Here is a 26,921-nt window from a genome sequence, read left to right on the forward strand (position 1 = left end):
CACGACCAAAGTTTCACGACCATCGCGGGTTTTTTCACGACCAATCCAGCCTTATGGATTATAGTGTGTTTGGTCGTGACAATAACTTTAATATAATTGTAAATTGAACAGTTTAGTGCAATTGAAACACATATTTTTATTATAACTAACAGGATAATTGAAGGAATGTTTAGAAAGATTTAGATTATTCCAGACAATTCACGACCGTACCGCTTGTCCCTGACCATCACGTTTATGATTTCTATCATAAAAATTTCAAAAATTAAATTATCGTCATAGTTCAATGTTTTATACACAAAAGAAGCACACCTCTATACAAACATAACGATTTTTCGGGTCTCAGGTAAGTTTTTTCGGAGTTATACAAACTTAAAAAGATTTTATTGGCTTTTTTCAATTTTTTGAGTTTTTTTATTTTTTTCTAGAAAGACCAAATATACCAAAAGCTCAGTGACCTTTTTATTGTATAATGGTCATAAAAGTAAATTAGTTTATAGCAAAACATAGTTATAAAAATAATATTAACTATTTTTAATATTAATTTAAACGCCCGTTATGGTCGTGACAGGATTTTGTGTTTTTCCTCTAAAGATCCTCTTTTAAAAAGAAACTACCAAACATATTGCGTTACCATGGACATTTTATGAAACTTCAAATGTTAATGAAATACTGTACTAGCACCATCGTGTAACGCCATTAATGCAGACACATAAAGTGACCCAGTACGTGCTGTCACCTATCGGAAAAAGCCGAAACTGCTAGCACTGTTGTGTTACGACACTTAGTTGCACTTCGTCAAAGTATTATGTAATATCCGAGCAGCTGGGCGAGATAGACTCGTTGTTAGTAGGCCAGTGGGCAATCTTAAACGTTGTATTTCATAGTTACGTGCATTTTAGTAAAAATTTCGCTTAATCCGAAATATTCGGTAATCCGAAATGGGTCCGGTCCCAACCATTTCGGACTATCGGGACTCTACTGTAAAAAAAATAATAAAAGTTTTGAAAAAAGGGGAAAAAAATTTGCAAAGTGCTTTTCCTGAAAACGTACGTTTTTAAATTTCCACTCGTTTACGATTTAACAACGACATAACCTATTTGCCACGCGCAACACAACAATGTTTTGCTCGACGTTTTGTTATTATTTTGCGTCTGATCCGAACTATCGATCGTATTGATATCGATAGCTATCGAAGTTAACACCGAATCTACTACCGGAATAATAGTTTATAGTTAGCCGTTGATTATAGTTGCTAGTGAGTGGATCATCGACATTGACTGGCGATATAGCATTTGATTTTTTATTGACTACACATCTGAATAGCCGATAGCTATAATAGCCTAACGACTGATTGGTTAATAACATCTTTATTTCGTATAATAATAATAATACTTATTATTATTATCCAACTTGATTTACTTTAACGATTGCATAAATATAAATACAGTAGCTGTTTTAGTGCTCGCATAGCTAGCGTTAGCCTGTTGATTAATTGGGATCTTTAAAGGATAGTGGGGGGTCTTAGTTATCCAAATTAACCTACCGTAACCTATCCTAGATTACTGAAGTATATTCAGCATCCTAGTTAGCTGTACAGGCTATCTACCCTTAACATTTTTGTTGTTTAGAGCGCATTTACGTGGGGTTTAGGGTAGCGACCGAGGTTTATACGGGCGTTTAGGTAACGATTAACCTACCGTAACCTATCCTAGATTGCTGAAGTATATTCAGCATCCTAGTTAGCTGTGCAGGCTATCTAACTTTAACCTTTTTGTTGTTTCGAGCGCATTTGCGTAGGGTTTAGGGTAGCGACCGAGGTTTATACGGGCGTTTAGGTAACGATTAACCTACCGTAACCTATCCTAGATATTCAGCATCCTAGTTAGCTGTACAGGCTATCTACCCTTAACATTTTTGTTGTTTAGAGCGCATTTGCGTGGGGGTTAGGGTATCGACCGAGGTTTATACGGGCGTTTAGGTGACGATTAACCTACCGTAACCTATCCTAGTTTGCTTGAAGTGTATTCAGCGTCCTAGTTAGCTGTGCAGGCTATCTACCTTTAACCTTTTTGTTGTTTAGAGCGCATTTGCGTGGGTTTAGAGTAGCGAGCGAGGTGTATACGGGCGTTTGGGTAACGATTAACCTACCGTAACCTATCCTAGTTTGCTTGAAGAATATTCAGCATCCTAGTTAGCTGTGCAGGCTATCTACCCTTAACCTTTTTGTTGTTTCGAGCGTATCTGCATGGGGTTAGGGTAGCGAACAAGGTGCATGCGGGTGTTTAGGTAACGATTAACCTACCGTAACCTATCCTAGATTGCTGAAGTATATTGTTGAGCATGCTTAAAAGTGGGGTATTGCCATTATTGCCAATTAGAATACAGTAGCCTCTACATGAGTATTTTTACATTTTGAGTAGACAATCTTCAGCCATCCTTGAAAAGTCAAAAAGACACACTAAAGACAAAGCCAGTCAGACGTGTGCCCTTCCTCAGCTGTTACCCAAACTGTCGAGTTAGTGAGGTGGTCCTGAAGTCTAGCTGCATTTATTTGTGATATTAATACCTAGTTAGTTTTTTTTTTTGGTTATCACCTGATTTTATATAATATTGTTTTATCTTATGTTTACTTTATGTTTTGGGTTTTTATGTGTATCATTGAATATTGGATAAAGAACCAACGAATTGAATAACAGAGTGTATAATACATATTTTGCATTACAATTTCAGACTCAGAAGACTCAAATATAACTGTAAGAAGACCAACATCTAAAATGACACAACATTCAGCAACACTGGGTTTCATTGATAAATACTCATTTAAACCAGATATGTGCTACAATAATATTTAATGATTGAATTGTTAAAAATATGTCGTTTTTAAAAGTAAATACAACTTTTTGTTATTTTCTCATAACCATTAAAAAAAGTGTTCATTTTCTCTCTCTCTAAACTATTCTTTTATCCCTTTGTTACTTCAAAGTATTTCTCATTATCTTTTCACATTTTCTTCTTTAATATATTTATTTTTATTACTAAGTTTTTTACTTTTTCCCCATACCCAACAGTTTGTGTATTTGATTCAGGTTCCCCTTACCTGCAGAGCTTCAACCACCTGATCCATCGTCTGCTAGACTCCGGCCTGCTGCTGTACTGGGAGGGAGAGGTGGCTCGGAGGTTCCTCAACTCTCGAGTACAATCTGCAGTGAAGGAGAGTGCCAGCGTAGGTATGCAGCATCACGCTCATGTGGCACCAACGCCCATCAACCTGGGCCACATGGAGGGAGCCTTCATCATCTTGGGTGTGGGTGTTACCATGTCCATCCTCACCTTCCTGGCAGAACTGTATGTGGGTGTCAGATACGATGTATACAACAAGAGACGACAAGCCGCGGCTCGGCCCAGCAGCAAGGAGCCACTCTGTTACGGCTTTCATCATTAAGAGAGTTATACATAGAGTAGATTGTACCGTTTAGTCTTGGTGTATTATTATTTTTTTTACTCTGATTTATTTTATTTGTTATTTACAGTCTGTATTTTCAAGTGATTAACCAAACAAAAAGATACACAGTAGCAAAAGAGGCTAGTGCACACTGCACATGCACAAGTATATGGCAGAACACCAGCTGGCAGGCTTGCTTTGGTCAGCACATTTTCCTAGTGCTGAGAAGAATGATATCAGTATTCGGTTTGTCAAATCAAAATATTTGATCGACTATTGAATGTACTTATTAGTTTAAATTGTTCTTTCATGATTCCTACTGGTTTCAGCAATAGAATACATAAAATTAATAATATGTTTTCACTAGGTACAGCATTTGGCACATTTTCATTTCTCCTCTAATATCCCAAAACATATTACTAGTATCATAAACTAACTTAAAACAACACAGATAAAAAAAAAACAGGTAATTTTGGAGAGCAAGATGTCTTCTGTTAGGTACCTATCTTTGGCTAGTTAAATTTTTGCTGGTAGCTGTAATTTATTTAAAAGTGACCTAATTTTGAAAATATTTTTCTGTAATGTGTTTCCAAGGGTTTTCCAAGCAAAATTTTAGCCAAAGTAAACAGAGTTAGTAAACATTAAGTTGAATCGTTTATTTTTTATATTTGTTATAACCATATAATTCATCAACCATAATAACCATAACAACTATCAAAACATAATACATCTAAAACTTTGCCCTGTCTGAAGCCAGCGCCAGTTTTCTGATGTTGCTCAAGCACCCTGCTGATGCTTCTTGAAGAACCTCATCTGAAGAACCAATGGTCTTCAGCAAGTACTGAGAACAAACAAGAGCTACAATCATTCAATATTTTGTTGTCGTACTGCATAAAAAAACAGCTGTTTTAATAGATGCTTTGTGGGGCTAAAGTTAATTTTAATCCCAAGTCATAGAAGAATCAGCTGAAGCCAAGGTCATCAGCTGTACTACAGAGAAGTAAAAAACAGAGGATACATTCAATGGTACACCTAAGTAGGGTCTAGCTCCAGTCGCTTATGTCTAGAGCAAATTCTATTCATTGTCCCCTTCTGCTCTGCTTTCCCCCCTTGCTATCATTTACTACAGCACTGACGCAATAGGGAGACTTTGTGTGCCACAATTGCTGTACAAATATGTTATGTGGCCATCGCAGTTGGGACTCTTCCTTGCTCGATACTAATACATTTCCACCCCAACATACCAGACCTAAAAGCCAACGGCTGTCCCTTCAGCTTGTATCTGTTCTGTATCCTGTTATGTATATTACTTCTCTGTGGCTATACACTTTTCTCACTTGTAAACTTCGATTGGAAATGTAGGAAACTCAACCTGATAATACTGTTTTTGCTTTGTCCAGATGACCATAGAGAGCAGCGTATTAAAATGTTTCACCCACAACCATTTTGTAAACTTTACTTTTCAATCCAATTTTTAGAATCCAAAAGATGTAGGTACTTTACAACATTGTTTACTTAATTTACAGCACTAGTATGATAAAGTAATGGACCAATAGGGTTCAGGGATTGAAAGAAAAGAAGTGAAATTGTAATGCATCAAACGCCAACTTATCATCTGTTAATGACCAATTCAATTAATTATCTGCTGACTTCCGCCAGAAACTCACACATTCTTTCCTTAACCTATGGTGAACTGAAAAATGTGCTAACTAACAGTTGAAGGAAGTGTCATTACAATATTTTGAACATGTCAGTTATTGTAGTTCTTGTGAAATAAACAGTCGTAGCTAATGTAGCAGCGTATTTAACATTCTCTCCACCTTAGCTGCGAAAGTAAAAGTTATGTTTTTATGAAAAAAGAAATTTTGATCCTGAAAATATTAATCTTTTCAAATCATTAATCGAAAATGAATCATGGCTCAAAGTTTATCAGGCACCGGTAGACAAAAAATTTGATGTTTTTATGGACAGCTTTATGTACTACTTTAACATAGCATTTCCAAAAAAAAATATATAAAGAAAAAGGTTTATCAGAATAATAATTGGTTATCGGCCCAACTAAAAGAAGAAAATAGTGAAATAATAAAAATTTCAAAAGACATTAGGAAACAAAAGACCCAACAAAAATTAGAACATATAAATTTACTAAAATCAAAAATATCAACCCATAAACAAAATTTAAAAACTGCTAAAAGAGAATATTATGATAGTAAAATAAGAAAATCCAGTAATACAATTAAAACAGTATGGAACATTATTAACTCGGAGGTAGGATGTAAGAAAGGTAACAAATCCCAACACATTGAGCTAGAATATAGCAATCCAGATGATGTTTGTAAAATATTTAATGATTTCTTTGTTAGTGTAATAAAAGATAATACTGATAAGACAATACATAAGACCTCAGAATATGAAAAGCTTGAACTTAAGTTAGGTTCTGAACATATATTTTGCAAACCAAGATTTAGACTAAAAGAGGTCCCAACTAGAGAAATTGAAGACATAATTAATACATTTAAGAATAAATTCTCAAGTGGGTATGATATCCCTATTATTTTGCTAAAAGCAGTAAAATTTGAAATTGGTCAAGTTTTATGCCACTTAGTTAATTCTTCTTTTATCTCAGGAAATTTTCCAACCCAATTAAAAATAGCTAAAATTATTCCCATACATAAAAAGAATTACAAAAAAACTCCATCAAATTATCGGCCGCTATCTCTATTACCAACTTTATCTAAAATTTATGAAAAGGAAGTTTACATACAACTAACACATTTTCTTGAAGAACACCATCTCGTGGATAGCTCCCAATATGGGTTTTGTAGCGGAAAATCAGTTACAACTGCTAGTGTTTCTTTTATAGAATCAGTGATAGACTCAATAGATGCTGGTGAACCATGTGTTGGAATTTTTATGGACCTGTCAAAGGCTTTTGACACTGTGGATCATGAAATTCTTCTTGCTAAGTTAAAATTACTTGGCTTGGATCCTCATTCCTTGAATTGGTTTAGTTCATACCTAAATAATAGATATCAGTTTGTTCAGATTACTCATTTGGCCAAAAACAATAGAATTAGAAATCATAAATCAGAATTGAAACCAGTAAAATTTGGTGTGCCTCAGGGATCTGTATTGGGACCACTCTTGTTTATATGTTATTTGAAAAATATTTCTAAATCATTATCAAACTCAGATAACACAAACCTGCTGATGATTCAAATCTTAAAGTATCAGGTAATAATTTAGAACAGGTAGAAATTTTATCATTCACTGAAATAGGAAATATGATTACTTTTTTTGAAAATCACAACCTCGTCCACTTAAATATTGAGAAAACTAACTACATTTCATTTAAAACAGCCCAATCGAGGATCAAAAAAGAACCCTTGGTTTTGGTGAATACTGAGCCTATTGAGCTTGTCACAAGTACAAAATTTCTTGGTCTAACAATAGATAATAACTTGGATTGGAATAAGCACGTAGACAACATTTTAGCTAAAATCAATTCTGGTAGGTACGCACTAAGAAGAATGGCAGGGATGTGCAGTGAATCCACTCTTAAAATTATTTACCATTCATACATTCATTATTTACACATTTAATTTGGAATTTGTCTGTATGGCTCATCTAAATTAGAAAATCTAGATAAAATACTTGAAGAACAAAAGAAAGCAATTAGAATAATAAAAAACCTACATCCTGGTACATCATGCAGGGAACATTTTAAAATGCTAAACATATTAACAGTTTATGGTCAGTTTATTTTAGACACTATTATGGTATTTTTAAACAATAAGAAGGATACAATTTTAGAACAAGAAATACACCATTACAACACGCGAAAAAAGAATGAAATCATTCCCACTCACCATAGACTTGAATTTTACACAAAGAAGCCGACTTACAAAGGAGCAAGTTATTTTAGAAAATTGCCAAAAGAATTAAAGTGTCAAATAAATTTCCAAATCTAAACTAAAACTAAAAACTTACTTGGTTTGCAAAGTATTAAATTCCATGGAAGAGTATATGAATAGTTAAGCAAATGTTAATTTAAATTGACACTATTCAGATGTACTAACATGTACTTTTGTATGAATAAAGATATTTTGATTTGATTTGATTTGATTTGAATGTGATGTAAGCAACTCACATAATTGGCCTTTACGGCACTCATAGAATTTTGAAAGCACAAGTTTTGGCGAAATATCTAAATGTATAGCAAAGCCGCGAGTACAAGCATGTGAAGAATAAAATAATGAGTGTGATTGTGTATTAAACTTGATATCATAGTTTGTAGTGTATAATTGGAAATCAAAAATATAGGTAATATATACCCAGACAGCACACTTTCTCCTCAGGACATCCCACGGATATTGCGACAGGATATGCAAGATATCCCATAGTGGTCCTATGGTCAACTTGGGATATCACAGGATATCCACAGGAATGCCTAATGTCCCCGCCCGGGGATGTCCTACGGATAAGCTCACACGCATATCCGTGGGATATCCGAGGTCATCCCAGGGTAGTCCTCAGGACATTCTCAGGACATATGGGACTACTATGGGATGTCCCTGGGATAAAGTGTGGTCTGGGCCTGATCATAAAAAACACAAAATAATATAGATTTAGTATGAAAAGCTTAATTATAAGTTTAGTAAATTGATTAAATAGTTAATAAACACAAATTTTTGGCCCAGACGGGTTTCGAACCTGGTACCTTCGCCTTGTGAGCGTCTTACCTTACCTCCTGAGCTATCTTTGCTTGTTGATCATGGGTGTTTTCAAGTGGTTAAAGAGTAGCCGACAGTTGCAATGGTCGCAATACTTAAAATATTTTTGATACTACAGTATAGGCTATATATGATTCTGTTAATCTGTTTAGACCTCAAGTAGTTGAATTGTTTTTCTGGTAGTTGGAGAGGATACTGGTATTTGAATATAGATTATTTAATCACCATTAGATTAGCACTGTAATAATTGATTGTTATATGATTAAAATTAGTTTTTTGTTGTTTTATTAATTTAAAGTTAGAATTAAATTCACATTTCACAGAACTATGATAGAACTCTAGTTTTCCTGAACTCAGTGGTAGTAATATGTCAGTAAAGTAAAGTCAACCCTTGCTAGCCATAGTATTAACAAGACATATTTTCAATCTGGGAAACCTTAAACTTTTAAAATAAATTATAAAACCTCAACATCTTAATGCGTTTATTTTTAGAAAGAAAAAAAACAGACCAAAATTATTTGTTAAATAATGAAGACGGCCCAATTATAAATTCGGAATTACTGAAAATAATTACATCAAGAACAACACTGTAACATATCCAAAATTCAAAAGATTAATTTTTCTAATACCGTATTATTTTTTATTTTTCCAATATCCTTTAAATAATCTGTTTTAACTTTGTTTAAAATTAATTTATTAAGTAAATATTTACTTTTTGTACTAGTGTAAACACAGCCTGAAGATAGAAACCAAGTTTCTGAAAGCACTAGTGAAAAAAACTAATTATTATATATTGGCCTTGTTGAACATTTAAATTTAGATATACTGTACATTTCATCAGTGGTAGTATTTTTTTTCTTCAGTTTGTTACCGGGGCATTACGGGACATTACAGGATATCCAGTGGATTTTGTACATGTCCCGGGATGTCATGGGACATTCTGGGATATCCTATGGCATTCGTACATATCCCGGGACTTTACAGGATATCCTGAGGTTAACTTACAAATCCCGGGACATTACGGTATATTGTAGGATATCCTGTGGATTTCGTACTCGTCCCGGGATTTTGCGGGATATCCTGAGGATAGCGCACATATCCCGAGACATTCTCAGGACATATGGGACTACTATGGGATGTCCCTGGGATAAAGTGTGCTGTCTGGGTAGTTTACATTATAATGCAACTTCAAACATGTTTTTCAAAGAAGAGTGTTTTTTAGCAAATTTCTATATAGGGAAGTAGCTATTACCATAGGTGGCAGGGTAAGACCTAGCCCTGGACCGATTTACTTTTTCATTTTATGTCCCCAGAGGCCAAAAACACCATTCATCGATACAATTTTTATGTATATATATATATATGTCTGTGAACACGATAACTAGAGTGATTTTTGTCCGATTTTGATGAAATTTGGTTTAAATGTGTAAGGCGGGATAAACTTGAATGAGTTCACAAACCAGCATGATCGGACCATGGGAACGGGGTTTTATGGTGTTATAAATGGTTTTTCTCATTTTTGACCCTAAAAACACAACATTTTCCAATTTCTCTCTTGACCTTTTCAAAGAGCTTAACTTCCAATTCTTATGTTATATTCTTATGGAGAATATTTAGATATGTTGTAGTTTGCTTGTTTATGGATATATTTTGATAAATCTTGGCTCGTTAAACCTAGCGTTATTTAAATATATTTGATTGAAAATCAATTCAGACAAATGGAAATTCGCTTAGTTGGCAGGTTTGCTGCGGCAGGGGTATTTCTAAACAACAAAAGGTCATTTTAATTTTGATAGCCACTAAGCCTTAACTAGTTAGAAGGGATTTGGCGCATACCGTACACAAAACGTTTTGCTCCTTGAATCATCAAGCATCGTGCTGTATCGGATCCAGGTGTCGAGCGGCTGCTCTAATGTTTCCGCAGGGCTCTCGTTGAAATAGGTGGAGCGCTCGTACCCAGCAAATCACTTTGTATTGCAATAATTGCTTCAGGTAAAATGCTGCATCAGTGTTTGGCCGACAGTGGCATGGTTGCTCAGTCAGTTGGCTAAGGCCAACTATAATGAGTGTAGTGTTGAAGTCTTTCTACATGCGTGGGTTCAAATCCTGTACATGTGCAATCCATATTAAGCTTAATGTGTGGCTTAGCTGGTGTAGAGGACCCACCCTAAATAATCAGTGTCTGGCTTGGGTGGAAGTTGAAGGCATTAGTAAAGTTATAGTCTAACTTACAAGATACTGTACATCGATGTTACACACAACACTTTATTTGTTTCTTTTTACATTAGAATAGAGGAGGAGGACATGAATTTTTATTTTATAGCTTTTATTTTGGTTAAATATTGTGTTGAAATAATTATAACAAAAACTAATTTATATTAAAATTTAAAAAATCAAGGTTTTATGGACCTACTGGACCTGGTCTAATTTTAACCCTAACGATTTTAACCCATAAAACAGTTATCCTAATGCAGTACGTCAAAAATACAGGGTGTCCACAAAATATTGGTACAATTTCATAGGTACTAAAGCCATACCGGTACTTTTCAACGTACGATTTCCTACCTGTGTTTCTTGAATCAGCCCAACAAAGTTTAGGAACTTGAGGTCAAATGTACAACTCTTAGAAGAATTATTTGTGTGCAATAACATGCAAAATAAAAATGAGATTATGGGTAGTTCAACTACTGACTGGTACGACGCCACTTTGGTGCAGTGTGACACAGTTGAAGGGGTCCTGACTGAGTTGACACAGTGCTAGTGCCGTTGTGCGGTGAACACGCTTATCCTTGGACATCATGTAGCCCACGAGAGGTGTGACAGCTCCCAGCCGTCCGAACTCGTAACAGTTGCTGCCCCAGCTACAGCAGTTAGCAATCGCAGACGCCAGGTGCTCTCTGAGTGTGTCATCCTCCTATAACAGTGTTTATAGTAAAAATCAATCTGGTCTTATGATGTTCAATGAAATAAACTAAAATCAGGCAAACAATGGGTTATTGGACGTAAAAACCTTTGAAATATTTCACTTGCTTTCAGATTGAAGTATATTTTCCAAATAATTTATTTTGTCCACATTATATGTTATGGTAAAAGTAATTGGAACTGGTGGTTCAAGGCCAAGTTTACTGTCCATGTCCACTTGATCTGGACTTAGTCAAGAGGCTTAGTGACTTCCTCCTCCTCCTACTTTTATTTACTGCGAACTTAATAATTGAGTGAAAATTTAAAAACGTACGTTTTCAGGAAAAGCACTTTGCAAATTCTTTTCCCCTTTTTTCAAAACTTTTACTATTATTTTTATTTTATTAACATTTGTAGTTTCATAAAATGTCCATGGTAACGCAATATCTTTATGGTAGTTTCTTTTTAAAAAAGCATCTTTAGTGGAAAAACACAAAATCCTGTCACGACCATAACGGACGTTTAAATGAATATTAAAAATAGTTAATGTTATTTTTATAACTATGTTTTGCTATAAACTAATTTACTTTTATGACCATTATACAATAAAAAGGTCACTGAGCTTTTGGTATATATGGTCTTTCTAGAAAAAAATAAAAAAACTCAAAAAATTGAAAAAAGCCAATAAAATCTTTTTAAGTTTGTATAACTCCGAAAAAACTTACCTGAGACCCGAAAAATCGTTATGTTTGTATAGTGGTGTGCTTCTTTTGTGTATAAAACATTATGACCATATTTTAATTTTTTAAATTTTTATGATAGAAATCACAAACGTGATGGTCAGGGACAAGCGGTACGGTCGTGAATTGTCTGGAATAATCTAAATCTTTCTAAACAATCCTTCAATTATCCTGTTAGTTATAATAAAAATATGTGTTTCAATTGAACTAAACTGTTCAATTTACAATTATATTAAAGTTATTGTCACGACCAAACACACTATAATCCATAAGGCTGGATTGGTCGTGAAAAAACCCGCGATGGTCGTGAAACTTTGGTCGTGAAATTACGTGTTATTTGGCTCTGTTCTGGCGGTAGCCCTGAACCTCATGTTCGAGGATACAAAGTGGACTTCTAGGTTAATCTAGCAATTGAAATATCTTATAAACAAAAATTAACACCATGTCTACTTCATCGAATGACTGCGTACGGTCATGGACACACCAAAATTACAAAAAACACAATCTTTCCTTTATTAATCTTGTAATTCCTCCTTTCAACTCGAAACGACCGGCACTACAATCCTGACATACACCCCGAACTAGTCTCTAAAACCAACTGACTCCATCGACGCCAGGCTTGCCACTGTCGAGCTCCAAAGTTGAAAATCTTTCCCAAATGGTCGTGACGCCAAATCGAGGGACAGACTTATTTTGTCATGGTAGTCAGTTTGTAATGACAATAAAATTATAATATGCTCCTTTTTTGTAATTTTAATAACCATTGATGACATAAAAATATGGCTTTATATATTTCGGCATGAATAATTAGTCTAAAAACAGCGTGAAAGTTGGAAAATGTACCCTAGGGACACGTCATGGTCGTGAATTTCGAGACTTTAAAAATACGAAAAAAATACCTAGAACCTATTCAAAACCAAATAAATGTGTGTAACATGTTGCACCCGTCCCAAAAAATATTAAAACACATAATAATAAACTACAAATCCAGTATCTACGAAGTAAAAGGCCAGGGACATGAAAACGTACGTTTTTAAATTTTCACTCAATTACAAATAATATTTTGTAGGCCTATACAAAACAAGTACTTGACCACTTACTTTCACCATTAACTTTTTCACTGATGAAGTAAATATGTAAGGGCCCTAAAGCTTTGCTATCTCTAAATAAAAACAAATGCTGGTTTGGTATTTAGATGGAAACACTTAACTTTAAAGGTCCTTGTGTGCTTGAGATCTGATTAAAAAACAATACTGTAAATGTCAATTGCATTTTAAACATGGTAAAATCTAATTAATTATATCAATTAATTATAGCAAAAGGTATACAAAATGTATAAAAAAGTAGAGTGAGCAATAGCTGGTAGGCTATGTGATTGTAAAAACCTTTAGCTGTATACATGGATAGTAATTTGGTCACAAGTATTTCCTATGACATAGCATTGCAAGGATTAATGGCCTTAAAATTCCGATTTGGATAATTTTCCACTTTCCAGAAAAATTTACAGATGTTTTAAGAAAAGTAGTGAAATAAGAATAGAACAATTAAAACATCTGTTAACAAGAATGATCTTTAGTTATAAAATCTTAGGACAAGGGTGAGTCAGGAGTGCTTTGTTGAAGATTGTATAAGTGTAAAAATAATCACTAAAACAGGTATAGTTTTTTCTACAGATCGTTTACAGTATGTTATACAATATATAAAATATGAAAGTAACACAAAAATGAAAGATCCAACTGTTTATGTACCCAGGGCCGCGTTAAGGGTCAGTGGAGCCCTGGGCAAACCCAAAAGCAATGCCCCCTTTTTTCTTAGTGCAGTGTTGACTGTTGAGGGGCACCCGGTGGGCGCCCCCAAACCTGCGGCGCCCCTTGGTATATGACCAGTCTGCCCGTTTATAAAAGTGGGCCTGTATGTACCAGTACTCAAGTTTATACTTCTCTTCCTATTCTAGTATTCTGTGATAGATCGTTGTTGAGCTGAGTAACAAACTGCAGACTGTCTCCTTAAACAAACTATCTTGAGGTGACTATAGAAGGAGGTAATATGTTATTCCGCTCTACTACTACTGTAATATAGTTAAAAATATTTGATTCCATGGTATGGTCAGCAATAGATAGAAATAACATAACTTATGACACAGAGACTACAATACAAAGTTTAGTAACAAAACAAAAATAACAATAAACAGATTCATAAAACATAGGACTGTAGGTACTGAAATGGAAATGTAAGAGTACAATAACTACTCGACTAAATACCACTATTGCTAATGATCCAACAATAATTACCACTATAAAAAAATTTAATAGTACAAAATACAAAAGAGCAAGCTATGATAAAATAAGCCTTTACTGAGCATTTTTGTAATAGTAGTGGAAATAGGAAAGTATGATGTAGTAGGTTACACGTGAAGTTATTTCCAGGTTACAGACTTAAACTACAATATATATATATTTCACATCAACGTACCACTTTGTTCTTTTAAGATTTTGTCTTTTGCGTACCTATAGAGTAGGCCTACTTTTTGGTTACCGGTATCTGTTTCTGTTTTACCCACTAGGTATTCATTGTAAATCTTCATTCTTACATGGTGACCAAATAAATACGTTAGGCTAGTTTAAAACCTTGTTTGGACTAAACATTAACATAGAATGTAGGGCAAGAATAAATTTATGGCCCTAGGGTTGGCTGCAAGCACTGATAATGTTTCTTAAACTATTGATTAACCTAAAAAATATAATTTGTAAAGAAATAATGTTTTGCTTGCTTAAGCCATTGTTATAATATTTTATACTCTGCCTTTCCTTCTTTACTTTATGTTTTAAATTTTTATAATCACATGTTATTTAATTTTGTTCATTTGTTTGACGGTTTTTACATAACTCCTAACATATTTCAAGTGTGATTAAAGCCTTATTCTGTTCAGGTAATTATTCTCAATTCTATTACAGCCATCCAATATCATGTTCAAGTTTGTGAAGGGTTCTTATGTTAAGCAGACACGTATAGATTTACCAGTAGATACTCATTAATTATTGTATTCATTATTGTACTCATTATTGTATTGGACTTCATTATTGTAGACGCATTCACCAAATGGATTGAAGTTATCCCAACTAAAGCATACAACACAGTACCTATTGCATGATGAGATTAGGGTTTTGACCAGAGCCATACCACTCAACCTGCTCATTGAAGAAAGGATTAGGCACGGATTAGGATTTTGGAAGAAAAAGAGGCGGGTAGGACTATATCGGAAAGCAAGAGTGTCAGAAGAGAGGAGACATTAGATGAGTGTCAAATGCGCTGGGAGCAGAATGAGAAAGGAAGGGAAACATTTGGATATAATGCCAAACATCAGAAGGAGACTTGAATAAGATTGGGAGATAGACCATTATTGGACACAGTTTGTCACAGGACATGGAAATTTCAAGGCGAATTTGCGGAGATTTAACCTGGTGGTTTGGATAGGAAAGGTTTAGAGATGACAAAATAAAACTTGATGAGGGACAAGGAAATAATTGAGACGTTTAGGAAATTAGTTAGGAAAATAGGAAGAATCAGAGAAACATACAGGCTATTAAATTGAAAAAGAAAACAAATACCCCCGCCGCAGCAAACCTGCAGACTAAGCGAATTTCCATTTGACTGATTGGATTTACACTGAAATGTCTACTTAAAAATATAACATTTATTCCCGATTTAAATAGAATTAGTTTAAAAAGTACTTAAGGGAGTTTTATGCTGCATCAGGGAGGGTAAAACTGTTTTTTTTTTTTTTTTTTTTTTTTTTTGTAAAATGCTAATAGTTAGTAAGAAATAAAAAATTTTCAAAATTCGATCAAAATATGTTCATAAACAAGCAAACTACAACAGTTTACTTATTCTCCATAAGAATAACATGGGAATTTTAAATTTACAATTTTTTGAAATTTTCTCCGTAACCATTAGGCGCATAATAACGCTTCAATATACTAAATTATTTGTTTTTTTAAGCTACAAAATGGTTTAGAAAGAAATTGCCAAATTTAATGTTTTTTGAGTCAAAAATGGGAAAAACCTATTTTTACCCCATAAAACCCCGTTCCCATGGTCCGATCATGCTGGATCGCGAACTCGTTCGAATAAACGTAGGTTTACACGTTTTTACCAAATTTCATCAAAATCGGATCATTTTTGCTCGTGTTATCGTGCTAACGGACACATATATATATATATATATATAAATATATAAATATATATATATATAAATATATATATATATATATGAATTTGAACGAATGGTGTTTTTGGCCTCTAGGGACCTCAAAACGAAAAAAAAAATCGGTCCCGCGTCCAGGTCTTACCATGAGTACTACGGTAATAGCTTATTCCCTATATGGGAAATTCGCTAAAAGGAATGAGAACCTCCCATTGAATGGGAGAGGAAAGATTAGAGGTAATCCCAATGATCCCTATTGCTCAGGGCGGTAGGAGGAGGGGAGTCGTGCTGTAAGGGTTTGGGGCACAGAATGTGCCAGGGAGAGGATTAAAAGTGGCTGAAGCCCGAGAAGAATGAAGATTTTTCATGGAAAGCGGCCTGGCAAATAAGTCCCAGACTTAAGCCAGGGGTGGAGGCAGGAACGAGGGGCTTTGGCCCAAGCACGACGACTGTACAAGAAAATGACTTGCACTACCAGTGCCGATTAATTTTACTGTACCAAATGGCTAAAAAAAAGGCGTCAGTAGTAATAGTAAAAATTAAGAGTGTTATTTAGATTTAGTTGTAAGAGTCATTAAACCAGAATTTATTACCGGTACCTAATGTGGAACTCACAATGCAGTTGCGTTGTTTAATATGCCTGAAAGTGTATGTGATGTAAGCAAACAGTAAATATACCTACGGTATCTCCTGTTGTACATAAAGTTAGGCTATCGTCAAGTAAATGTTATTGAAGTTATTTTAAATAACAGTTTCTTGACAGTGTAAATTTGAGGAATTCGCTATTGGTCAAAATATTAAATATACGTACTGATAAAATCAGAAGAAATTTGAGGTTTGTGCCATAACCCAATAAGCAAAAAAATTGTAAAAAATTGTCAAAGGTCGTATTACAATTGTTGTATAACAGTTTTAAAACATTTTGATTTTAACTTGATATTGCAACAATTTTAATATAAGATTGAAACAATTTTAAAATTGTTTAGTAATGAGTTTTTTCTGTAAAAAATAAGTTTTAATACAAGTTGTAACTATTTTACAACAATTTTAAAATTGTTTAGCAATCAGTTTTTTCCAGTAAAAAAAGTTTTAATACAAGTTGTAACTATTTTACAACAATTTTAAAATTGTTAAACAATCAGTTTTTAGCAGTTTAAAAAATAAGTTTTAATACAAGCTGTAACTATTTTACAACAATTTTAAAATTGTTTTATTCTTAGTTTTTTTATAAACAATTTTAAAACAATGTTTAAATTGTTTACAATACTATTTAACAATTGTTTGTGTTGTTCTTAAAAAAAAACAAGTTTCAACAATTTTGAAATAAATGTTTAATTTTTTTGATTATTTATGTTTAATGGGTTGTATCCCTTTTTTGGTCGTTTTTAAATTTGCTTGCATTTAATTTTAATATACCGGTATACTAGATAAATAGGTTTTATCAATCATGTTTAAATAACAGCCTATAATGTTTAATTTTTTTAACAGAAAATGAAATGAAGTTGGAAAAGTACCTATTAAAATAAGTAAAAATTATTTTTATTTTTTTTATATATAATACAATTCTTTATAATTTCGTAGTAGTTATTACATTATGAATATTGAATTATGCCTACTTGAATAGGTAAATTCATATTGCATAAGTTACAGTTACAGTTATTTTTGTGATAAGTTACCGATGACGTTAATTGTGATAGTTGTGATACTAACATACTAGATACAGTGATGGAACGCCTGCTTAACATGTAATAATAATAATTATGCAAATATATATTTTTTTTCAGTTATTTGAGAAATTTTTTAGTAGTTGAACAATTTAAGGGGGGGGAGATGAATTAATCATATAACAATAATTATGATAACATTAGCAATGTTAATTAATTCATCTACATTCAAATACCGGTATCCTCCTCAACTCCCAGAAAATCAATTCAACAACTTGAGGCCTAAACATAATCATAGTATCAAAAGTATTGCAACCATTGCAACTGTCCGCTCCTCTTTGACCGATTGAAAACATGAAATATCAATAACCACAGATAGCTCAGAGGTAGGTCTCTTTTATGCACGGCGTTTTCCGTCGGGCGGAATCTATCAGAATCTACCGGGCTTTCCGTCGGTGAGTGTTTTAACATGGGTTCAAATGGGAACCTTTTATGCACGACGGAATCTCCGTCGCGTTTCAGCTTTCCGTCGGAGGCATCGAAGTATGGTCGGAGGCCGACGGAGGACTTAGACTCCGCCGAGTTTCGACGTTTCGTCGGAGCGTGTTTTTACATAGGTTAAAATGGAACCCTTTTATGCAACTGCGTTTTCAGTCGGGCGGAATGTAGTGCTGCCAACCTTCCCCACGCTCTGTCATACACAGTATTGAAATCTCATAATCATTGTAAATATATTATTATTATAAAGATATGTAATTGGGAAAAATGTACTGGACGGAATTTGAATTATTGTTTAAATCCGCGGAATAATACTTACTGTTTCGCCTTACTGTTTCATTGAAATAATATAACCATTGTATTCCCGGGACAGACATGGGGATTTTTGTATCAAAGGTGTCACCCGGGATTAATATGGGAATTTTTGTACAAAAGGCCAGCCCTACGAATTTCATTCACCGGGTGTACAAGCCCACAACTCCTTCGCCGACGTCTATTTTTCTTTACGCACAAATAGGTATAAACCAATAAAAAATAATTCATCTTGGGTCACTGTCACTGATTATGGCCAAATGAACAAAGTTGGCAGCACTGACAACCCCCACCGCGGGCATCATAAAAAAACAGCGGATTCCGCTCGGCGGAGAAACTGCATAAAAGGGACATCGATTCCGCCCGACCGAAAACGTCGTGCATTAAGGGGTTCAAAGGCTGGAGGTCCTGGGTTCAAGACCGGTGGGGGAACATAATTTTGATTCTAGTTTTTCCTCAAAATTTGTTTTTATGTACTATTTAATCAAAATGTTCAACTGATATATATGAATTTCATACAAAATCTTTATTAGGCTATTTCGTCTTTAGGATATGCCCATGGGATGGTTGGTCCTATGTGAAAACAATTTTTAACTTGTTGCAAAGTCAACTTTAAAATTGTTGTAAAAACAGTTTTAAAATTGTTGTAAAATTGTTGTAAAATTGTTGCAATATAGTTGTAAAACAATTTTTGAACTATTTTCAATTTTGCCGGTTGTCAACTATACTCATATTAATAACAGTTTTAATATAAGTTTAAAATTGATATTAAAACAATTTTTTCTTGTTTTTCTGCTACTAACCTTTTATGGTTCTAAAATCGGTATAGATTCAATTTTTGTAACCTAAACTTTTGATTTTTCTTCACTCCTTTACAACCATTATTTACCCGAACATTAAATAATAAGTTTATTCTTATACTATTCTAGGATATTCAGGCAAAATATAGTTTGCATACAAAATGAATCAGCAGAGTACAATATTTAATTGCTATAAAAGTGAAAAGTATTTTGAAATGCTGTTAAACTAAAATGCTCATGCACAAATGTGTTGAAGCCAGCAAGCAGAGTTTTGACAGTAAAGAGAAGAGAGAAGAAAGTGAAGATGTTTTCACCTCGCTGTTTCCGTCTGCATCTTGATCGAAACTCTTGTGATCTTCTCGTGGTTCGCATTGCTGTCTCACGGAAAGCTGACAGAAAGCAGCTAGATGTAGTGCTCAGACCTCTAGTGCTGCTAGTTGTGGTAACTAACACATTCTCTTAGAACTAGGTTAAAGGTAACAGCTCGCAGAAATCACATAATTGAATCAGTTAATTATTTTGTTATGTTATGATAAGTTATAAGAACACATGTGCCCTGAACCATTAATTCTTCAACTTAATAGTCAGATAGCGTCCATTTTCCACATTAATTTGAGAAGTTATTAATTGTATTTGAGAACCTTTACTTGTATTTGAGAAAATATCTAATGCAGATTAGATTAGTCTTTGATAAAACAACAAATGCAGTTGAGAATATTCAATTGTATTTGAGAAAGTACTATATAGAATTGTTAACATCGCTGCCCCCGCCGTCATTGGGTTTGTCCTCCACCACTTCCATACCGGAGGAGGACATCATATCATAAAATGTAATATTGGCAGAACACAGGTATGTGGTGATTTGAAAAGTAAAAAGTAAATCTACATTTATAAAAGAGGAAGTTTGTATATATCATATATACATGTATATATATCGGTATATATTTATTTATTTATGTGAACGTTATGGACTCCGAAACCGCTCGACAGATTGTAATGAAACTTTCAGGCATTATAAAGCACTATTCAAGGATGGTTTGGTGCAGATCCGTTAAAAGGGCTCCGCCCCAGTGGCTCTGGAGTTTCCCATGTTAACCTTATGAGTACTCATATTTAAATGGAATGAAAGCATCTTAACAGCTGTTTCAACTAAACAAGTTGATTCTGTGATGATCAATAGCATTAAAAGGTTACAAAATGTAAAAACAAGGTGCAGCATTATTAATTGTCTAAGATTACGACAACAGTTGCTAATTTCAACCAAGCAGCTGTGATACAAAATTAGAACTGTCAAAGTAGGATTGTTTACAGTTATGTTTGTGTTTTTAATTTAATAAATAACAAGAGGTTCTACCCGCGAATTCACGGGTGTACAGAAGCCACCGTTAAATTAATTAAATCAACTTTGACTTTGTATTTCATTTAAAGGGCCTAAGTTCGAGAAATTGTCATCTGAAAGGATATTAAAAGCAGTGGAACTTTCATACCTTACGTCCTAAGGTGGCCGAGGTGGGCACGGTTGTACCTAAACTCGCCGCTCTCTTTCACGACGTCTTTAATACTTTAATACTTTACTTTAATACTTTTCAATGAAATGGTGACCTGTTAAAGATTGGTGACAACCTCTTGGAACGAACAACATACATGGTTTGTTAATCTCACATTCATCGTGTTCCGAACACATTTAATCACTCACTTGTATCAAACAGCTAGAAATAGCTTCACTGTCCATTCACCGCACCTCTTAACATAAAAGAAAATAATAAAAAATAGGTAAACAAAAATGTAAAAAAAGTGCGTAATTCATCATTTTATAGAGTTTCTTTTTTCCAAAATTTTTATAGAAACCTATTGAATTTGTATGGTTTATTTTCCAAAAAAGTATGTCTGTGAAACGAAAGTAGCCAGTTATTTTAAGTTAATACTTTTAGTGGGTTACTAAAAGCTTATCTACATACAGCAGATCTATAGAATAATAATTACATGCTTGCATATTAATATATAGATTCTCTGAAGCGTTATCTTCCCATTGCGAAGCATGGGTATATGGTTGCTAGTATATTATAAAAAGAAAGAGAAGAGAGAGTTTTTTTTAACTGAACAACAGAATGTAGTTGATATTTATTTACAAAATATAAATAAACAAAGAACAGGTGAACATATTATATCAAATAAGCAGCAAGAAAGAGACATTAAATTGTATATAGTACAAAAGGCAAATTAAGTTTGTATAGTGATTGGTGACATTCTTCCACATCAAAGAACTATAAGAAAGAGAAGAGAGAGTTCTTGTTTGGATTGAACAACAGAATGTAATTGATATTTGTTTACAAAATATAAATAAACAAAGAACAGCTGAACATATGATATCAAATAAGCAGCAGTACAAAAGGCAAATTAAGGTTGTATAATGATTGGTGACATTCTACCACCTCAAAGAACTATACATTCCCCTACAGTATACAAGATTTTCTTGTTTTATTATTCCGCAGCCAGTCTTGACGTCAACTATTCGCACGTATTCTTTTCCAGGATTAAATATTTCATTTGTAGTAATAAATTCATTGCTTCTCTTTTTGTTAGTGGCTTCTCTTTGCTGTTTTGACTTAAATTTTGACTTGAAGTTTTGCTTCTTCCGCAGTTCTTTCTGTGACATTCCCTTTAGTAATATATTCCTCCATGTTGCGTTCATATTTATCACCAAATTCGTTATCTTAATACATTCTTCTTTCCACATAATCACATAATCTTTAGACATAATCGTTAGACATAATCGCCAAATTGTAATTGTTTGGTAAATCAAAATTTTTCTTTCCACAATAAACCTGTTTCCCAACGATCTCCTAACTTCTTTGTAGTTTTCTGAAATATGTCTTCAGCTCTTCTATCCTCTTCAGATAGTAGTTCGTTGTCATTCAAGTCATCTTTACAATGTTCTCCTAAGGATTTGCCAACTAAATTTCTAAGCTTTTTGCAGCAAGCTCTTGCTTAAGCTCCTGGCTCTACCAACTCATCTTCTTCGATCAAATTTACGTGATGAAATACATGTTCTTGTTGGGATGTTGGGTGTTCATTCCTATCAGAAACTATTCCATGTACAACCCAACCTAAAAGTGTTTTACTTACTGCTGGACCATGTACGTACACAACATTCCTAGAGACAAGGAGAGGCCAATTGTCTTGGCCAATTAGAATGTTTAGCCTTTTTGAAAGAAGAGACTTTGGTCTTATTTAAGTGTTTCCACTTAACTGAAAGATGTTCCATATTAATCGGTTTAATAGGAAGTGACAAATCGTTTACTGTTCTTACATTATTGAAATAATACTTTTTAGCATTATCTTCAAGTCCCGAAATATTAAGAGATATTTTCATGGATCTTCCCTCAGATCTAGACACATCGTTTGACCATTGCATGATCATCCAACTCAGAAACTGGACCCTCAATTCCCAACTTACCTGCAATTTCCTCTTCTAGTAAAGTCAATGTTGAACCGTCGTCTAAGAACGCATAAGTTTCCAGATCTCCCTTAGGTCCATGAAGTTTAACTTGAAGAATACGCAACAAAAATTTGTCTTTATTTGGTGAGCTTATTACATTACTTGTACCAGAATCACTCTTGTTTGGAGGGTGTAGAAAAGTATTGTGGCGTTTCTTACATTTTTTACAACTCACCTTACTCTTACAACTGGGTGCTGTATGACCTTTCTTCAGACAAAGAAAACAAATTCCCTCAGATAATGCCCATTTAACCCGTTCATCTATAGAACCATAACTTTCTTTATTTTCAAAACTTCAAACTCCTGTGTTGTTTCCATCTGATATATCTCTCTTACAAGATGTAATTTCATGAGATTTATGTTGAGAAAAGTTAGTGTTTATACGTAAAAATGCATCTGATTTCTTACGCCACCAAATACTGAATGTCTTTAGATCGATACAGTCATTCCCCAACTCATTTAAATACTCTCACCATTGTAACTTCAAACTATTATTAAGTTTACTCGTCATTTGGTTTAACAATATGGGATTAAACAAGTACTCTGGTTTATCTACCAATTCCACTGTACTTACAAGATTTTCAATATGATCAGTCAACTTTTGTAGATTGCATTCATTTGCTCCATTAAACTTCAACATCTGATTCGAATTTCCCAATTACATGGCTTATAATTAGGTCTGGTCTTCCAAATTTATTTTCCAAACGATTGAAAACTGTATTCAGTTACCAGGCACCATCAAAAGTGACTACACATTCCCTAGCCTCTTTTTAAAACATAACTTAATCTAATAAAGTTTTCGTCAAAAGTGAATTCACAAAGTGACGAAGTTCTCTTTAGCACTGAAATAAAATGAGGCCATTCAACAGGATTACCATCAAATATAAGCACCTCTTTTGTTAATAGTTGTCTTGAAAACAAATTCTTAAGGTTCAAATTATTTCCATTTTCATGATTATAGTTTAAATTTGACAGTGTTGGACTTACTTTTTCTCCTGAAGTTAATTCTTTACGAGAATTCACAGCAGCATCTCGTCTCTGTTGGTTGTCCTGGCCGAGTGGGACTGTCTCTTCTTTCTTCGGATATTCTCTAGAACATCCCGGACGATCATTCAAGGTTGATCCTGGTTTTTCATTGTAGGGACCCTGCTTTGTAATCCAATCTGAAGTCCTGTGGTGAGATGATGTGACACTCAATCTTGACAATATTGATCCACTATGAGATGAACTCGATTTTCTGATTTCATTTTCTTTGGTTTTTAAAATATTTAGTCTGTCTAATTCCTTAAGTTTTCGTTCAAGTTCCATTTTTTGCTTCTTCTTTTTTTTTGATATTCATTTTCTTTTGTTCTACCATCTCTTTGATCTTAAATTCTTGTTCTAACCGTTCTTTTTCCCTCAAAATCTCTTGTAAATCAATTTAGTTCTTGTAGCTCATCTTCAGCATCTGTTTTTCTCCAATTGGAGGATCCAATTGATTAATTCCTTAAAGATTTTTTTCCACTCTGCTCTCAGGTCTTCTTACATTCCTACCTCTCTTTAAAATGTTCAAATTGCAAGTATAGTCGAGTTTGCTATCATTTACAGGTCTTGACGAAACTAAACAATTGACATAAAGAAAACTAAAATTGGACCGTTAAATAACAAAATGGTGCCCTAAAACGGGGCTGAAAATTAACATGGAAACCCCGTAACTTTTTAACTGTTTGAGACATTTGAAATCGGTTTTCGGCGACCTTTTTAAATATGAAGGGCTACAATAATGATGGTCAATTTTGAAATGTTTGCCCTTAGGGGTAGTACGGGACAGCTAAAAATTTTCAAACAGGAAGTATGGTCGAGTTTGGTATAACTTTACAGGTATGGACAAAAATAAACAATTAACATAAAGAAAATAGAAATCGGACCACTAATAACAAAATGACAGTTAAACACTACTTTTAATAACCATTATCTTAATCATTTTAGTTGCCATTTTGTTATTAGTGGTCCGATTTATTTTTTCTTTATGTTGATTGTTTAGTTTTGTCAAGACCTGTAAAATTATACCAAACTCAACCATACTTCCTTTTTAACATTTTGGGCTGACCCCACACCCCTAAGGGCAAAAATTTCAAAACTAACCATCATTATTGTAGCCTCTCATATGTAAACAGGTTGCCGCAAAATGATTTCAAATAGTTAAAAAGTTAAGGGGGGTGCAAGGTAATTTTCTGCCCCCCTCATGGTTATTTGGATTTGGAACGTTTTAGGGCGCCATTTTGTTATTAATGGTCCGATTTTGGTTTTGTTTATGTCAATAGTTTATTTTCGTCAAGACCCGTAAAATGATACCAAATTCGACTATACTTGTTATTTGAAAGTTTTGAGCCACCCCTACCCCCTAAGTGAAATTTTTCAAAATTAACGATGAAAGTAACTTTTCAGCCACCCCGTATACAGCTCACTGTTCTCAACTCCATTTGATGTTTTATAAAATATATTTGACTAATCTAAAAAATTTACAAGTTCTGAAATATACATACTGTGACTGTTTCTCAAATAATATTGGTAAAGGTGTAGTAGTAGTGGCTATATACGGGTATGACGTCATTTCAAAAATCTTTTGGCCCAGTACTTTGAAAATTTTAGGTGAAAAAAATGACCGAAGCCCCAGGATTTTTTGCCACTTTTTAAAGACCCTGCTCTCGACCTATACACCCCTATATAAATTTTCTACTTTTTTAATACTGAAAAACATGTCTGGAATATGGGGTTTTCTTTTGTCCACTTATTTAAAGACCCTGCACTTGGTCTATACAAGCTCATACAAATGTTCAATACCATTGTACAACTCCATTAACATTTCAATCCCACATCCATTCACATGTATATTCTCAAAATCGAGCGTGGTTTGTACGCGAACTCGTACGCGTGCCCGGCAGCGGGCAAGCTCCCGACCCATGCTTCTCGCTTCTTGCACTTAATGATGTGGTGAAATGGCACTCCCTTAGGCTTTCCTCTTGTCTCTAGGGGTAGCTCTTGATTGAACCTCTTGTTGAAGTGATTTCCAAAAAGTCTATATATAGAGGTGACACAAATATTTTTTAGTTATATATATAAATGAAGACCACATGTCAACAGTGCTCTGCTTCTTTTTCCAATATAAGCAACCTGATTCGCCACTATAAGTTAGTACAACAAATGAAGGTGAAACTGTGCAAGGTTTGTGATTTAATCTGTGATAGCAACATTCCTAATCTCAAAAGCTTGTTTGTCTTCTTCATATAACCATTTTAGAGGAATATAAGAATATAACTTTGGTCTTAAACCACAATACATACATAATATGACCATCTAATTCGTCTTTAAACTTGCCAGTGACTTTTTTATTTTTATCAGAATATAAGAAATGGTCTTTACTATATCCAGAGGTATCAAAATAGTGCAAGTCACAGTCTATTTCCGTGTAAAGGTCCTCTGTAACTTAGATGTATTAAGAATATATTAAAGAATCAGTGTCTGTCATTAGAAATCTTTTGTTCTTAAATTTTGACATATAATTATAGTGGAAATCATACATTATTACTTTACTTATATCTAAAATGGTCATTCCCAAATATATTGGATTATTAAACTTTACAACTAATTTATTAAAATGTATAGCATGTAAATTGTTATCAAACTTTTTGCTACAATCAAACCTTGGATTATTGACATATTTTCTTAATATTGACTCATCCTTGAGATATATATCACGAAACTTGCGTTGATTCATAATTGTTCGACCAAAGAGAATATTATTTAACAATTTGTAAAAGTCTTTTTCGAAATCATTTTTAGCCCATTTTCGTTTTTCAATATTAAAATTTATATAGGGTGCAAGCCATTTTAATTGTCTAAATTTTAAAATCGGTGGTATTTTGTAACAATCAAACCCAATTCCTCATATTTTTGTAATGCTTTGTAATGTAAAATATATTTAGTTTTGTCATTTAAATTGGGTATTAATTTGCCATTTATTTTCTCTGGTGCTAATGGATAGTCATTATGTAAATCATGTAAACTTTTATCATATTTTAAATCAACTTCTAAAATGTATCCAAACTTATAATTTTGATTATTTTTGTAGTCTATCTCATTAGTTCA

The 26,921-nt window shown here is 33.7% G+C and overlaps 2 protein-coding genes across 3 annotated transcripts in view; one reads left to right on the plus strand and one right to left on the minus strand.

Annotated features, from left to right (window-relative positions):
* Nucleotides 1–4,365, plus strand: part of LOC128983345 (uncharacterized) — a 135,976-nt gene extending 131,611 nt beyond the window's left edge. For both annotated transcript variants that reach the window (XM_054402604.1, XM_054402611.1), the window contains one exon: nt 3,087–4,365. In XM_054402604.1, coding sequence (XP_054258579.1) covers nt 3,087–3,442 — 356 coding nt within the window. In that variant the 3' untranslated portion in view covers nt 3,443–4,365. The remainder of the gene's footprint in view (nt 1–3,086) is intronic.
* The window catches only part of LOC128999908 (armadillo repeat-containing protein gudu), an 82,084-nt gene continuing 59,302 nt past the window's right edge, over nt 4,140–26,921 (minus strand). The window contains exons 11-13 of the mRNA XM_054426684.1: nt 19,609–19,683; nt 10,868–11,089; nt 4,140–4,283 (exon numbers count right to left, since the gene is read on the minus strand). Coding sequence (XP_054282659.1) covers nt 4,173–4,283; nt 10,868–11,089; nt 19,609–19,683 — 408 coding nt within the window. The 3' untranslated portion in view covers nt 4,140–4,172. The remainder of the gene's footprint in view (nt 4,284–10,867; nt 11,090–19,608; nt 19,684–26,921) is intronic.

Source organism: Macrosteles quadrilineatus, unplaced genomic scaffold (genome assembly GCF_028750875.1).
Source record: "Macrosteles quadrilineatus isolate MER2022 unplaced genomic scaffold, UCM_ALF_1.0 Scaffold_1__1_contigs__length_201487025, whole genome shotgun sequence".
In the NCBI taxonomy this organism is placed as follows: Eukaryota; Metazoa; Arthropoda; class Insecta; order Hemiptera; family Cicadellidae; genus Macrosteles; species Macrosteles quadrilineatus.